Source organism: Ochotona princeps, chromosome 11, assembly GCF_030435755.1.
Source record: "Ochotona princeps isolate mOchPri1 chromosome 11, mOchPri1.hap1, whole genome shotgun sequence".
In the NCBI taxonomy this organism is placed as follows: domain Eukaryota; kingdom Metazoa; phylum Chordata; class Mammalia; order Lagomorpha; family Ochotonidae; genus Ochotona; species Ochotona princeps.
This window is the reverse complement of record NC_080842.1, coordinates 24,474,312-24,489,548: the sequence shown is the minus strand read 5'-3', so window position 1 is coordinate 24,489,548 and position 15,237 is coordinate 24,474,312. Positions and strand designations below refer to the sequence as shown.

The 15,237-nt window shown below is 42.6% G+C and overlaps 2 protein-coding genes across 6 annotated transcripts in view; one reads left to right on the top strand and one right to left on the bottom strand.

Annotated features, from left to right (window-relative positions):
* Nucleotides 1-4,354, top strand: part of PRIMPOL (primase and DNA directed polymerase) — a 102,854-nt gene extending 98,500 nt beyond the window's left edge. For all 4 annotated transcript variants that reach the window (XM_058669934.1, XM_058669933.1, XM_004579259.2 and 1 more), the window contains 3 exons: nucleotides 2,012-2,094; nucleotides 2,174-2,220; nucleotides 4,118-4,354. In XM_058669934.1, coding sequence (XP_058525917.1) covers nucleotides 2,012-2,094; nucleotides 2,174-2,220; nucleotides 4,118-4,354 — 367 coding nt within the window. The remainder of the gene's footprint in view (nucleotides 1-2,011; nucleotides 2,095-2,173; nucleotides 2,221-4,117) is intronic.
* Nucleotides 4,355-4,440: 86 nt separating this feature from the next.
* CENPU (centromere protein U) overlaps nucleotides 4,441-15,237 on the bottom strand; it is a 29,113-nt gene continuing 18,316 nt past the window's right edge. For both annotated transcript variants that reach the window (XM_058669931.1, XM_058669932.1), the window contains exons 8-13: nucleotides 13,901-14,009; nucleotides 10,757-10,835; nucleotides 10,155-10,202; nucleotides 8,688-8,749; nucleotides 6,797-6,953; nucleotides 4,441-4,820 (exon numbers count right to left, since the gene is read on the bottom strand). In XM_058669931.1, the coding sequence (XP_058525914.1) occupies nucleotides 4,707-4,820; nucleotides 6,797-6,953; nucleotides 8,688-8,749; nucleotides 10,155-10,202; nucleotides 10,757-10,835; nucleotides 13,901-14,009 (569 nt within the window). In that variant the 3' untranslated portion in view covers nucleotides 4,441-4,706. The remainder of the gene's footprint in view (nucleotides 4,821-6,796; nucleotides 6,954-8,687; nucleotides 8,750-10,154; nucleotides 10,203-10,756; nucleotides 10,836-13,900; nucleotides 14,010-15,237) is intronic.

Below are 15,237 nucleotides of genomic sequence, written 5' to 3'. Positions count from 1 at the left end.
CTGGTATCGCATGGTAGATTGTCCGTTCCAGTTCCTTGTTAGTAACATCTGGGAAGGCAGCAGCAGATGGCACAAATACCTAGGCCCCTGCCATCCACATGGAAGACCCACATGGAGTCCCCGCCTCCTGGCTTGGGCCTGGTTCACCTTTAACAGCTGTGGCTGTTGGGAGAGAGAACCAGTGAATGGAAGATTTCTCTTTTTTTTTTTGTTTTGTTTTGTTTTACTTTTTAAGAATGTTTGCCAACTGTCACGTATTAGCATGTTTCCTGTAAGTGTGCTCGCTTCAGCAGCACATACACTGAAATTGGAACGAAGATTGCAGTATGTTTCCTACAGTGTCCCTGGGGCACTTCAGTATGTAGTCTGCAGCACTGACTAGCAAGTCTATCACTGGAATGTTGATCAGGTTAGATCAACCTGCCTGCCTTTTCCACGCCTGGGCACATAGCCTGGTCCTCCCCTCCATTCTCACCTCCACCTAGCACATGGAATATTAGGCACTTTGTCTTCTGGGAGATGTGGGAAGAACTTTTTCATCAAATTTGACAAGTTTTTGGTTTTAATGATTCTTATAGGATTATTTAGGTTTGCTGTTACTTTTAAAATTTGCTTAGGCACTTAGTCTTTTGTCATAATTTTCAAAGTTACTGGCCAATGATATTCTTGCTATATACTGCATTCAGTAACATTTGTAATATTGGCTTATTTTGGCTTTAAAAAAATTTATTGGAAAGGCAGATTTAGAGAAGAGAGACAGACATCGCCTCATCTGCTCCTATTCAAAGCCAGGGGCCTCTTCCAGTTCTCTGACATGGGTGCAGGAGCCCAAGGCGTTGGGCTGTCCTCCACTGCCTTCCCAGGCCACAAGTAGGGAAGTGGAGCAGCCAGGATATGAACAAGCACCCTAGTAGCTGGTGCTTGTAGGCAGAGGATTAGCCAATCAAGCCATTACATTGGTCCCTCTTCCTTTGGGGTTTGCTCTCCATTGCTTCCTTTTATTTTTTAATCAGGGTTGCTTCATTTTTCTTACACCTTTTTTCTTTTGTAATCTAAGTTTTGAAGACTATAAAGTTTCTTCTCAAGATCACTTTGGCTGCATTTCATATATTTTAATACATAATATTTTCAATGTCATTCAGGTCTAGAAATTTTCTAAATTTCTGGTTTTATTTGAGCTTTGGGTGTATTCAGACATGTTTTTAACTTTCAAACTAAGGGTTTCCAGTAGCTATCTTTTAGTTCTGAAATTTGATTTCAGGTGAAAGAATGTATTGTGAATTAAAACATACAATTAAGTCATATTTTGCTAGCCCAGAGTTTATTTAATATTTGTTTTAATAGAGTTGTTTCATCTATGCTTATTAGGTCAAACACAATTGTGGCATTCATATTTTCTGTATCTTTACTGAACATTTTTGGGTGGCTATTTAATCCATAAATTACAAAGAATTTTTGTAAGATTTATTTGAAAGACAGTGACAGAGTATGAGGAAGGGCAGTTTGGGGGAAGGGAACATTAATCTGTCAACCACAGGTTCATTCCCAGGTGCTGCGCTGGCCAGGCTGAAGCCAGAGGCGAGGAACTCCATCCTGGTCCCCCTCACGGGTCACAGGGGTGCAAGTCCAAGGAACATCTCCCACTGCCTTTCCAAGCACTGTAACAGGAAGCTGGATTGGACAAACAGAACTCAAACTGACCATTCTGATTTGAGATGCAAGTGTTGCGAGCAGCAGAAGTCTTGATTTATGGTGGGGATGTGTTTGTCCTTGTAGTGTTTTCCATTTTGAACCTATCTGATGGATACAGGTGGAGGATGGTTCTTCATTTTTTCCCTGAGGTCCATTTTGTGTGATGCTTTAAATACAACCAGTTTTCTTCTGTTTGATGGGTATCTACTCAAATTTTAATTTTAAAGTCTTAGTCTTGACTCTATAGGCAGCATTTGAATTCCATTTAGTCTTTGATCTAGTCTAGGTATTAATATTTTTTTTCTTTTTTTAAACAAAGGATTCTGGTTGATCTGAAAAATGAAGTTTGGTATCAAAAATGTCATGATCCCGTATGTAAAGCAGAAAACTTCAAATCTGCCTGTGAGTTACTAATATCTATATTTACCATAAAGTGAAAATGAAGCATTTATACTAAAAATTGTTTTACTATCTGATTAAGGTTTTCCACTGCCTGATGAAGTACGTCTTCTGTTTCTTTTCAAAGAGGTAAGTACAGCTTTCTATCAGTACTAATTCTTGCTATTATAGTATAAATCATGAACAGTGTCCACTAAGCTTTTAAACATTTTACTTGAAAATACATTGCAATTTTTTTTTTTACCCTGGTATAGGTTTAATAGCATATGCACCTCGTTCTTTTTCTTTTACTGCATAATGAATTGTACAACTTGACCAATCTCAAACATTAAAGGTTTCTGATTTTTATTTTTTTCATACTTCCCAAATGGCTACAATAGCCAGTGCTGGGAGCTTCTTCCCGGTCTCCTTCATGGGTGCGGGGTCCCCAGAACTCGGCTTCCCAGGTGTGTGAGCAGGGAGCTGGGTCAGAAGTAGAGCAGCCAGGACATGAACCAGTGCCCTAATGAAATGCTAGTGTTGCAGATGGTGGCTTAACTCAGTGTGCTAGTCCCAGTTTGATTGGTATGATGATTTATTTGCAAAGCAAAACAATCTTTAGGGTGGGAGATTGGCACAGTGGTTTGAGGCACCCCATTCCATATCATAGTGCCAATTCTTTTCCTGGCTGCTCCACTTCCGCTCTTGATTCCTGCAACCAAGTGAGAAACCTGGATTGGATCCCAGGCTCCTGTTATGGCCATTTGGAGAATAAACTAGCAGATGGGAGATCTTTGTCTCTGCCTTTCAAATAAAATTTTACCAAAATTAGAACTGCATATACCTTTAAATTTTTTTTAAATATTAGATTATTAAATCAACATTTTCTTGCAAAAATAAGTCACATGGAGAAAACACATAAAAAGAGGAAAAATTTCCCTTTTCATAATTTGACCAGAGGTAATAGATGTAAAGGTCTTTGCATGATTCTTCCCAGAATTTAATGTCATAACTAAGTACAAAGAAAGCCTACAGAATTTAAAAAATCATTATTTAATACCTATTGACACATTATCCTCCACAGAAATTACAGGAAACTAGACTTCCATCATTATTTACCAACACTGCTGTTTGTGCTCTTTGGTTTGATAAAGACAAAATTACACTTTGTTTAGTCTCTAAGATCTGCAAATATTAAGTTGAACTTAATGCTTCTATTGTGAATTGCCTGTATCTGTCCTCTTTCCATTTTTCCAGTATTTTTTCTCTGTCCGATTTTCAGGAGACATTTTAAAACCTGCACATCCAAAAAAAATGTTTGCACTAGTAGAAATCTTTGTAGCGGCTTGTCATAAAGAACCTAAGGTTAAAACGACCTGAAGTAACCAAAGGAGCAAGAACGTGTCTCCTTGCTTGGTTCTGGGAATCTTATTTGGATGGCGTTTTTAAGTCATCCAAGTTGAAAGTACTCTGGGATAATAATTATCCATTACTTTTTTTTTATTAGCCAGTATTATTCACTGGTTTACAATGACCAATGCAATAGAAAAAGATTTATAAAAATTTCTAACCTACAAAACTGTTAGCAACTGAGGTAGAGTTCCTGACTCCAACAGTTGCTTTCTCCTACAAATATACCTATTTGTTTTTAAGCATCTGTTCAGAGTAACTTAAGCTGAGAAGTTATATAACTGGTAAAATTACTAAATCCAGGAAACTTGTCAGTAGTATTGTCACCTTACATAATTGTTATATTTTAGCAACTGTCCCAAAACTCTTTGTAACAACTGTTTCAGTCATGTTCTTTAGATAGACTGCAGTGCTGGCAAACTGTCTTCAAAATTAAGTTAGCCCTCGATGGAGTTAAGTGCCTCAGAACTGCAGATAATTTGTAATTTGAGAGTATCTGCCAATTGCAAAATTAATTCTATTTTCCAACATATTTACAATATTAAAATATTTTTGAATGTTATTTTATCATATGCTCAGTCTATGCTGAATTATGACTAGCCTTGACTCCTACTTTCCCCACTGAAAATTTTTAAAGGAAGAAGAGTTTACAGCAGATGAAATTTGGAATAATGAAACCCAGAGTCATCTTAAACCATCACCTAGTAAGTTGTCAGCAGGTGCATCCTCCGACATCGACTGGGACAATGACGCGGACGATGCTCACTTTCTAGAAGCTACTGAAGATGCTGAATTAGCTGAGGCTGCAGAGAGCAGTCTTCAGAGTTACAGCAGTGGAGTGGATGAAATTGTTATGGAAATTTTCCAGGAGTAGCCTCTTTGATATGCCGAAATATCTGTAAGTTTTGTAACAAACCTTAACTTATTATTTTCCCATCAACCACATATTCTATTTCTACTTAAGTAAATTAGTTTTATTGAAAATTAACTGCTATATACCTAAGATCTGTTGTCTGGGGCTGATTTAGGGGGTTTCAACATTTTAGAATTACTGAGGACATTGTATGCAAAGACTATGGCATCAAACTGATGCCATTTAACATTAGTCATGAGAGAAATACTAAATTCTGGTGACAAGGCCTCCTTTCCCCCAGAAGATTTGTAACAGTCTTAGAAGGTAGCGTAAGACCAATCTTTACACAGGCATTTCACCAGAGCTGTCATCTTCACTCCAAGTCCAGGAGCCTTTCTAATTGATGGTTGATATTTTGCAAATGATTTTCAGCTCCCAGAAATGATCTTGCTTTAAATAACATAGCTGGAAGGCTGGAAGAATTATACTGTTGAAAGAAAATAACTCAGATTAATCTCAAACCCTCATAATCATATCTTTCTGTTGGTCATACAATATGCTATGTAAAGACCTTTCCATTAACTACTTTTACTTTTTTTTTTTTTTAAAGATTTATTTATTTTTAATGCAAAGTCAGTTATACTGAGAGGAGAGACAGAGAGGAAGATCTTCCATCTGATGATTCACTCCCCAAGTGAGCCGCAACGGGCCGATCCGATGCCAGGAACCAGGAACCTCTTCCGGGTCTCCCACATGGGTGCAGTGTCCCAATGCATTGGGCCGTCCTCGACTGCTTTCCCAGGCCACAAGCAGGGAGCTGAATGGGAAGTGGAGCTGCCGGGATTAGAACCGGCGCCCATATGGGATCCTGGCGCATTCAAGGCGAGGACTTCAGCTGCTAGGCCATGCCGCCGGGCCCTAACTACTTTTACTTTTAAACTTAGACCCTTCAGATTAATCCGTTCCCCTAGGATATAATTCATAGAAGGCTGTAGGGCTTTACTGTTCTCATCCCAGAACAGTGGTGTCTGAATTATGAAAAAAAAAAGTTGGAACTTGCTTGATCTCATGTCAATTTTAAATTAGGCTTACTTTTACTGCAAGTATCAATGGAATGAGACAATAGGCTTTTAATAATGCATAGGGAAAATCTCCTAAATCCATCTCTGGAATGATCCAACAAATTTTCCAAATGACTTAATTTGTGACTTTAAACTTAGGAACAAACTGTATCTAAGGCTGAGAAGTAGACAGCTAATATATAACAGTACTTTTTTTTCCCTAGCATTATGAGAACCGTCAATGTACCAAATTGAGAGCTGAACTAAGACAGTAAGTACTCGCTCTCAGGCAGCAGGTGCATAGCTCACATCTGGGACTATGGATTGAGTTTAGGAAAGAGAGACACACCCGAACAGCATACTGTCTTGCAGCAACCGTCATTTCTGCTTTGTAGAGGTCCAAAGAGGGCATGCAAGAACAGTACATTCCTGAGAGCTGTGCTGTGAACAAGGTGCAGTCACCGAGTGTCAGTGTTGAAGTGATTGCTATTTTCCAAATTTAGTAACCAGCTCCACCTGATAAGCTTTAATATTTAAACAAACCTTGAGTTCAGGAAAATTACTCCAGTGTTGAATGTAAAAAACAAATGTGTTGGGCACGGCGGCGTGGCCTAGCGGCTAAAGTCCTCACCCTGAACGCGCCAGGATCCCATGTGGGCGCCAGTTCTAATCCCGGCAGCTCCACTTCCCATCCAGTTCCCTGCTTGTGGCCTGGGAAAGCAGTTGAGGACGGCCCAGTGCCTTGGGACCCTGCACCGTGTGGGAGATCTGGAGGAGGTTCCTGGCTCCTAGCTTCAGATCGGCGCAGCACCAGCCGTTGCGGTCACTTGGAGAGTGAATCATCAGATGGAAGATCTTCCTCTCTGTATCTCCTCCTCTCTGTATATCTGACTTTCCAATAAAAATAAATAAATCTTTATATAAAATGTAGCTTATCACTTTTTTAAAATTAGGATACAAATGTGTACATTTTGGGGGACAAATTAAATGCTATGGTGCCCACCTCAGACTGGAGTATGCAGTAAAAATCCAGAAGCAATTGCAAAATTTGACACCACAGTTTGTCTCACTAAACGTATGCAGTTTTTGTAAAAACTGCACCTACTACCACCACTTAGATAATGCTTATTTTTCAGATAAAAAACTTACCATGAAAAAAGAAAATGGGCCGTGCACGTCTCTGAAGTATATATACCTTCAAGAAATCAGTAATTCTTGATTTTTCTCTACTTCTATATCCTACAATAAGTAACTAAAAATATGGTGACAGAATATTCTGATTGGCAATGGTGTTGTTTTGGGCTAATGTTGCCTCTACAATGCTTTTTTCCCTTACAGTTCTGGAGCAGTAGCACACAGAGGTGCCCGCTTGAAGCATAGTGCAAAGTAAAATCAAACTTACCGTTTCCTTTATGTTTGGTTCTTTCTCTTGGACATCTGAATAGTCTTGATAAAGCTGTTTTAAATTAGTCAAGAAATTTGCTGCATCCCTAAGGGAAGCCTTTCTCTCCTTAAGTTCATCGTATTTTGTCTGTAGCTGTTTCAGCTGCGGTTCTAGCCTAGGGAAAAAGTTAAGTGCACTGAGTAAAGGATAAACAACATGGCAAGGCAGGTAGATTTACTTGGTTTCATTTGTCCTTCAGTTCTGACATTACAGATGCATGAAAGCTTCTAGGGTTCAATTTAAAAAAAGTGCAGGTAAGTCACTGGTTAGGACAGCTGCATCCCAGTGCCCTGCTCACCCACCCTGCGAGGTAGCAGGGGCTGCCTCAAGTACTTGTCCTGTCACCCACAGGAGTTGCCAGATTCTGCCTGGTCCGTGCCTTGGTTATTACATTTGGGGAACGAACCAGTGCACAGAAGCTCTTCACCCTTTCAAATTATAATAATTAAAACATAAAGACCATAAAGGCCAGTAATGTTCATTCAAGTCTTAGCCAAGGCTATGTTCGCAACCAGTAGTTCTAACATATTCGGGCCTCAGTCGGGGGCAGAGGTCACCGTTCAACAAGGAAACTGGGCAAAAGGCTCTCCTTTCCCCTTCGGTGATTTTATGGAAACTGCATGGCCATGGGCCAACTGCTTCCTTTTTCAGTGGTTAAGGTTTTTGACCTCTAGAGAGATGATGTGGATTTAATGGACAACAGAAACGAGGCAAGGCGGCCCATTTTCATTTTGCCAAATACAGAAAGCCAACTCTCTGATGTTGGAAAGCAAATGCAGCATTTTGGAAACCTCACTGTGGAGCTGGCAGCGCTACACTCACAGATCCTAGACTCCTGGTACAGTTCCTCCCTGCGCCCGGTTTTCCCAGTATGAAGTTAAAACAATAACATACCACACTTGCCATGTCAAAATATACGTCAACTTCTAATATCAGAAAAGGAACTAAAGTCCTCCATCTTAAGGACGTGTCTGAGTAACCTCTCACTGAAGTACAACAATGCTTTATTACACAGTGAAAATAGCATGCTTCACCAGATGATGGCGACAAGTAAAGGGTGAATTTATAAAACATCCAGGAAAGCACTCTGTCACACAAAGGTTTCTCTAAGCTTCACTTATTTTGGCATGAGCCAAGGAAAGCTTTAATTAAGTGTGGGCCCATGATAGAGTCTAAATTTGGAAAACCAACAGACTAGACAACCAATTTCTCTCAAACTTCTGTGACAGTCTCTTTAACACTTAGTACTTATACTAATTATCTGATAGCAACACTTTTCTCAAACCATCTCACACTCCAGAGCAGAGCATGCATCTGACACTGCTTTACTTGAAGCTTCCGGTCTTCTCAACCAGACCAAAGGAACTGCCCTGGCTGGCCAACCCTGGCTCCCTCTCCTGGACCAACCTCTGGGCATGTGGATTCACACAAAGTGGCACCCTAGGTCTGTGTTTCAATAGCACAAAACCTGTTAACGTTTACACAGCACTTACTGTATACACCACTCACAATGGGACATCTCCCATGACAACCTGCGAACTGTTTTAGTGTTACGCCCATACACAACCGAGGATGAGTTACTGCCCAGGCAGTCAGAAGCATGGTCTGGCTTCAAACCCAGGCAGTCAAATTCTGGTCTGTCCATTAGTTAGGCTGCTGCTCAGGCCAGAGCAGAGAGATGTGTTGGAAGGTTGAGTGCTGAGGGAGTGTAACCTGCCTTCACTGAGCATCCAGACACACAGGTAACCTGGCATTTCCATGTGGCAAGCCAATAGGTATTACTCCCCCCAACACCCCACCATACTGACATCCTTGTAGGTTAAGTCTTGAAACAGACATACTACCTTACCGAAGCACTTCATCCTGGACTTCGATCAACCGCTGCCTTTTCTTTTCGATATCAGAAATCACCTAAGTGATAGAATAATTAATTTTGTACATGTTTGAGTATTACCATGTAGACTGTGTCAGATACTACACGGGGGTCAACAACACAGACCCAAGCCTTGGCATCGTGAAGCTGTGGGGCCACCTGGGCAAGCAGGCAGTATCTACCACTATGGATATGTGTTGAACAGAAAAAAAAATGGGAACCCTGAAAAAATGGGGGTAATGGGGCAAAGAGCTACTTCAGTATGATATGGAAAGGAAGGTGAGGGCTAATCCTTATCAGGTCCCATTAGCTACACAGATGTGATGTTGGGGCACCAGATAAACACTGGAGTAGGGGAGAGTTGTGATCTATTGGAAATTTTATCATTACATTGCTTGACATCCTTAATGCTCCAATTTGCTTATAAACAATGTAAAAATTGCAACAAGATTAAAGGGAACAAAAGACTTGTAATCCCTGGGAGGAAAATGCGTACTTTTCTAGTTCGTTACTGTTGCAAATGTGGAGGGAGAGGGCTCCCTGCTCCTGGACTCGGCAGTTTAGTGCTGGGACCTCAGGTCCTTCCATGCAGAACAGGCCCACTTCTCAGACACAGCAGAATCAGGACTGTGACTCCCAGCCCAGGATCTTTCCCAGACTCTCTTTCCTGAGAGAATGCGCTAAAAGTTTTACTTTTAAACATCTTCAAAAGCAATAAATATGCATCATTCAATACTTACATGATCATTTTAGACTTTCATATCCAGTTATAGACCAACTGTGGATTATGTTTTTTAAAAGACTTAATATTAGGGGCCAGTGCAATAGCTCAACTGTCTAATCCTCTACCTCCAAGCATTGGCATCCTATGTGGGCACCAGTTCACGTCCTGGCTACTCCACTTCCCGTGCACCTCCCCATTTGTGGTCTGGGAAAGCAGTGGAGAATAGCTCAAAGCCTGCACTGTGTGAGAGGCCCAGAAGAGACTCCTGGCTTCAGACTGGCTGTGCTCCAGCCATTGAGACCATTTGGGGAGTGAACCAAGTAAAAGCCCAACTTAGAAAGATAAATTCTGGGTCTTGTGGGAACTTGGTCTAGTCCTAGCTGTTGCACTTCCAGTTCAGCTCCTTGCCAATGGCCTGGGAAAAGCACAATGGAGGATGACCCAAGTGCTTAGGCCACTGGGGTACCCATGTGGGAGAGCCAGGAGTTGTCCTTGGCTCCCGGCTTTGGACCAGTCCAACTCTGGCTTTACAGCCATTTGGAGAGTGAATCAGAGGGTTGAAGATGTGCCTTTCTCTCCCTAACTCTCAAGTAAAATAAAATCTAAAAATTCTTCCACAAACTGTGAAGTCTAAGTTAAAATCCAAAGTCAAGTCCTAACTCTGTTATGCTAGTTTTCTGTATGATTAATATATGACCCAAATCCCTGAAGTCTTTTACCTTAGCATTCTTCCTTTTCAGATTCTTCCACATTTGGGCTTCTTTAAGCTACACAACAAACGAAAAAATTCATGTGTACATGCCAGAATTGTTACTTTCACATAATTCACATCTGATAAAAGCAACATGTAAAAATGGGTAGTGCTGATTGTAAGGCTGGAGTTCATGATCAGAACCAGAGATCCACACAGAATAGAGTTCAGCTTAAAACAAGCTTTACTTGGAGCACTCTAGGGCAGGTTCACTGGTCCGGTAGACAGTGGGCCAGGCAAGTCGTGCCCAGGGGACATGAGGGGTTGTTTTTATTTGAGAGCTGTAGAGGGGAGTTGGGGGACAAAAGGATGTGCCTTCTAGAATGTCAATAGGCTTCCTTAGACCTTGGTGGGTCCATATGTCACTGCTGGCCGAGGAGTAGGCTGCCTTCTGGGGCAACATTATCCGCCACTCTTCTCAGCCTCCTCCTAGGCTGTCCCTCAATACCCCAGCTGGGCCTTTTGCTAATGACCGCTACCACAGTGCCAAAAAATGTGAACTTTTCCCTAACAGCGTGCTGCCTCAGGAGAAGCTGGGAAATAAGCCAAGAAATTTGTCAGTGAACTTACCATTTTGACGAGTTCTTCTTTAATATTCAAATGAAATTTATTGATGGCTTCTTTACAGATTTTAGATTCTATTCTTTCTCTGCAAAGGAGTTAAAAAATGAAACTAGATATGAAGGATTTTTGAAACTAGATATGAAGGATTTTTGAAACTAGATATGAAGGATTTTTGAAATGGATTTTGAAATAGTGTATGTTAATAACACTAAACCAAAGTCTGGTTTAGTGTATACCAATTTGGCATATACCATTTTATTATCTAAGATGGTAAGTTGTAGCACTTTCTCAGACTTACTACAGGAAGCATATCTCAGCAAAAGAAAATGAACTGTGGCTTCCTGTCAGTGCTCAGTTTCAGATCTGAGGGCACTTTAGACCTTGGGTTTTCCACTTAGGGATGTTCAAGGCATCCATCCCTCTTCTGAGTCATTTCCTACTATGCTTAAGGTGGCCATTTGGCCCTGACCCAATTTCTGACTCCCTGCTACCCAGGCCCTTGGCAGCAGCAGTAGTAGCTCAAGTAACCGCCTCCTGCCCACCAGGTGGGAGATTCCTGGATTGTGGGCATTTGGGGAGCAAGATGGTCTGGGCTGTGTTAACAAAACAAGTTTTAACATCAGACCAGCTCTATATATTACAAACTAGACAATGATAAGGCAGGCACAGCCCATAAGGACACAGTGGAGTTATTGCAAGGTGGGCTGGTCCTGCTTGATGTCAACTCTGCAGAACCACAGACAGGAAACACCGCAAAAACAGGTAAAACTGAAATAACCCTTTACCCCACCGGCCTCCAGGGGAGTAATCAGAGAGGACAAAGTGCTGGCTAGGAGCTGGAATGGGTGAAGAGCAGTTGAGAGCCCAGAACCACACACAAACAGCACCTGCCCAACACCTGATGGCTGCCGTGCTCAGCACCTCCATCCTCCAGACCCATCAGCAGGCCCGCGGGGAGGCTCACCTCCGGCAGCTGTCTCAGCTCTCCCGGGGAGGGTGACCAGACCACAGGTCTCCTGAGACAATGTGGTATCTTGGGAGACAAGCAATTGAGGCTTGCCGCCCTTGGCCTGGCCACCTCCACCTCTGGCATCCCCGAGAACGGCCGGCTGCTAGGGAAGTGGGCTATGCACAAACAGCCCTGCAGGAGGCACAGCAGTGTGAGGGAAAGCTGCCTGGGATCACACTCCTTCAGACCGATCCAGGAGGTGCATCCGTGATGTGAAATTACTCTAGTAGATCTTCTGAGGATGACATTCACGGCATAAAGCAAAACATGAATTTAAGACCCCCAAAAAAGAGCCAGGAGCCAAAGAGTACATTTAAAAACAAATAGTGCAACAAAGGACAGATGTGATAATATGGCTGAAGGCATACATCCAAGGACATTAGCAAATTTCTGACCTGTGCGTCAGGAAAAACAAAGGATAAGTGCTAAAACCTGTTAAGTCACTGGTTCAATACCAAGCCCGGGGGTGCTGGCTGCAGCTGGCTCACCCGCAGCCAGGTGGACTGTTCAGTGCTCAGGAAAGCCCCTCCGCAGGCCATCCCAGAAGATGCGCCAGGAGCCTCTCCCAGGATCCCTGCTGCACACCCTTGCCCACACCTCACCTGGACCCATGGGGCACTCCACACCTCCCCCCGCAAGCCAACCTGTCTGACACCCAAATGGAATGATGCTCTTTCTTCAAAGCCCCGGCCCTCTCTCCTGGGAAGGATTCGCCCTTCTAGATGCCACTAGGAACATGTGCAATTCACAGAAGGAGGTCCAAAGCGTCAGCATGAAGCATCTCAAAGGCACTGATTCCAACCCCTGGGGATGACCGAAGGGGCTCAAGACTCGGAGAAAAGAACTTCAAATGTGAGGGAAACAGCAGAAAGAACTAGAAGTGGAGCCTGACCAAGGGTTACCAGGTGAGCCGCTGCTTCCTGTGGGATGAACAGAGCAAGCAGCCTGTTAAGATGGAACCTGTGCCTGCAGAGGATGCTGTATGCGGATCAAGCAGAAGATTCAGGACATCACAGACACATCCAGGAGGCCAGCAGGAACTCGAGAGGGTCTGGGAGAAGTTCTACTCTGGGTAAACCACTCTCAAACAGTGCCCCGTACTACAGGGAAATCTTCCAGGAAAAGCAGAGTGGACCAGTGTGGCCAGCTTCAGTTTTGCTCTAGTTTAAGAACCTGTCACAGCCGCCCAGCAACTAGCACACTGCGCAGTCAGCAACCTCAGGGTCAGACCAGAGAAACAAGTCTGACTCATCAAGCAGATGAGCGATAGCAGTTGTTCAGCAAATACTTTAAGTTACATACAGTTCTTCGACCCAGTACTATTACTACAGTATAAATGTAACTCACATGCTCTGGGAAACCCAAAACTAACCACTCACTTTATAGTGATTATTTGATTTACTACTACTGCCTGGAACCAAACCCTCATTGTCTTTGCATGTCTTTAGTAAGACTGTCCAGTCTGGCAAATGTTAGCAAAGGAAAGGTCGTGATGCATATTAGTATCAGATAAAGTAGATCTGAAGACCAAAAAGTACTTTCTATCAATGGAGAAAGTCACCACATGATGATAAAATGTTTTAATTTGTAAAGCAGAGCAATTTTAAGTACAATGTTCCTAATAAAATGGTCTCTAAAATATACACAGCACAAAGTCCCCAAAAAACCGTAGTAATTACTGGTTCCATACAGATACAATAGTTAATGGGGGGAGGGTTTGGGGAGGGGTGGGGAGGATCCCAGTACCTATGAAACTGTGTCACATAATACAATGTAATTAATGAATAAATTATAAAAAAAATAAACACGCTACCCAAATCCAATAACTAGATTCTGCACAAAATCATGTGCTAGACTGTAAAGAAAGCTTCCCCATTGCAAAGTAGATATTGTTATATCACCAGCTATGTTGATCTTTGATTATGACCTAGTTAAGATAGAAAAATAAAGCTTCACATATTTGGACATACAAAACCACACTGCTAAATAACAGGATTAAAGAAAAATTGCAATGGCAACAAAAAATGTTTTAAAATGTAATGAAAATACTACATTCCAAAAACCTGCAATATGCCAACGTTGTACTTGAAAGGGAACTGATTAGATATTAGTAGCACACATACCAAAACATCAAGACTTACTTATACTCCAGGATTGTTTTCTCAAACGCAGACAAAACTATATCCAACTCCATGATGTCACTGCTCTTTTTTCCTTCTAGACACCAAATATGCATGCTGTCAGAAATATCTAGAATAAGACAGATCAAATTAAAATACAAATTTTTCATAATTTGGTTCTAGAGACAGGGTTCTCAAAGCTTGAAACAAAAATATCCCCACCAAACGGCTAATGGCAGTTACAATCGAAAAATCATGCAAGACGTCATTCTTGCTGCATCCTGCTCCAGTGCCCACACCCTACCTTCATGGTCACTCGCTTCCTGCTGAAGCCGCCGAGAGCACCGCTGCCTTTAATGACCTGGTACCTTGGCTGAGCATGGCTGTCCAACACCACTCATGAAAAAGGCCTTGCTGGCAGCGCTTAGTAAACTACGCTATCTCAAAACTGGCACTTGTAGAATCCATGAAGAGTTCTCAGTGCATTATTTTACAATGCCACACTAGTGTTCTGGAGTAGGAATCGGAAGACCTACAGCGCTAGGCTCAACTTTTTTTCTAGCCTGGAGTTCTTAGGCAAGTCAAATTTTGAGAAGCCCAATTTCCTCAATAGTGAAATGGAAGAAATCCAATCAAGATATCTGAACTGAAGAACTACAATATAGGCCCAGCAAAACAGCCTCGTGGCTAAATCTTTGCCTTGCAAGCGCTGGGATCCCATATGGGTGCCAGTTCGTATCCCGGTTGCTTCACTTCCTATCCAGCTCCTGCATGTGCCCTTAGAACCCTGCACCCGTATGACCCAGAATAATCTCCTGGCTTTGGATTGGCTCAGCTCTGGCTGTTGCAAGCACTTGGGAAGTAAACCAGCAGAAGGAAGATACACATTTATGTTTTTTATCCTGTCAATTCATAATGTTAGCATTAACCACTAGCAAAACAAATTATTTCTTAATTAGCTCCTTATATAATATTGCAAAACCGGGGACACACGTATAGTGCATTCACTTCAGATCCCCCCGGACCCAAGTCCGGCTCACGGCTGTGGCAGGGTCACGGGAGCCACACGTTCTCTGCTTCTCTTGCTCATTTCCCACGTTAAGGTGCTGGATGAAGTTCCAGCTCCTCTGCTCCAGATCCAGTGTCCCACCAACGCCCCTGGAGGGGCAGAAGCTGGCCCAGCCACTTGGGCTCTGCCACCCACGTGGGAGATCAGGATAGAGTTCCTGGCTGCGGGCTTTAGCTGGGCCCAGCCCTGGACGCTGTGCCCATGTGGGGAGTGAACCAGCAGACAGAAGACCTCTGGCACTGCCTTCCCATCAATAACCATGATTCAGCCACTCTCTCCCTATCCAAGT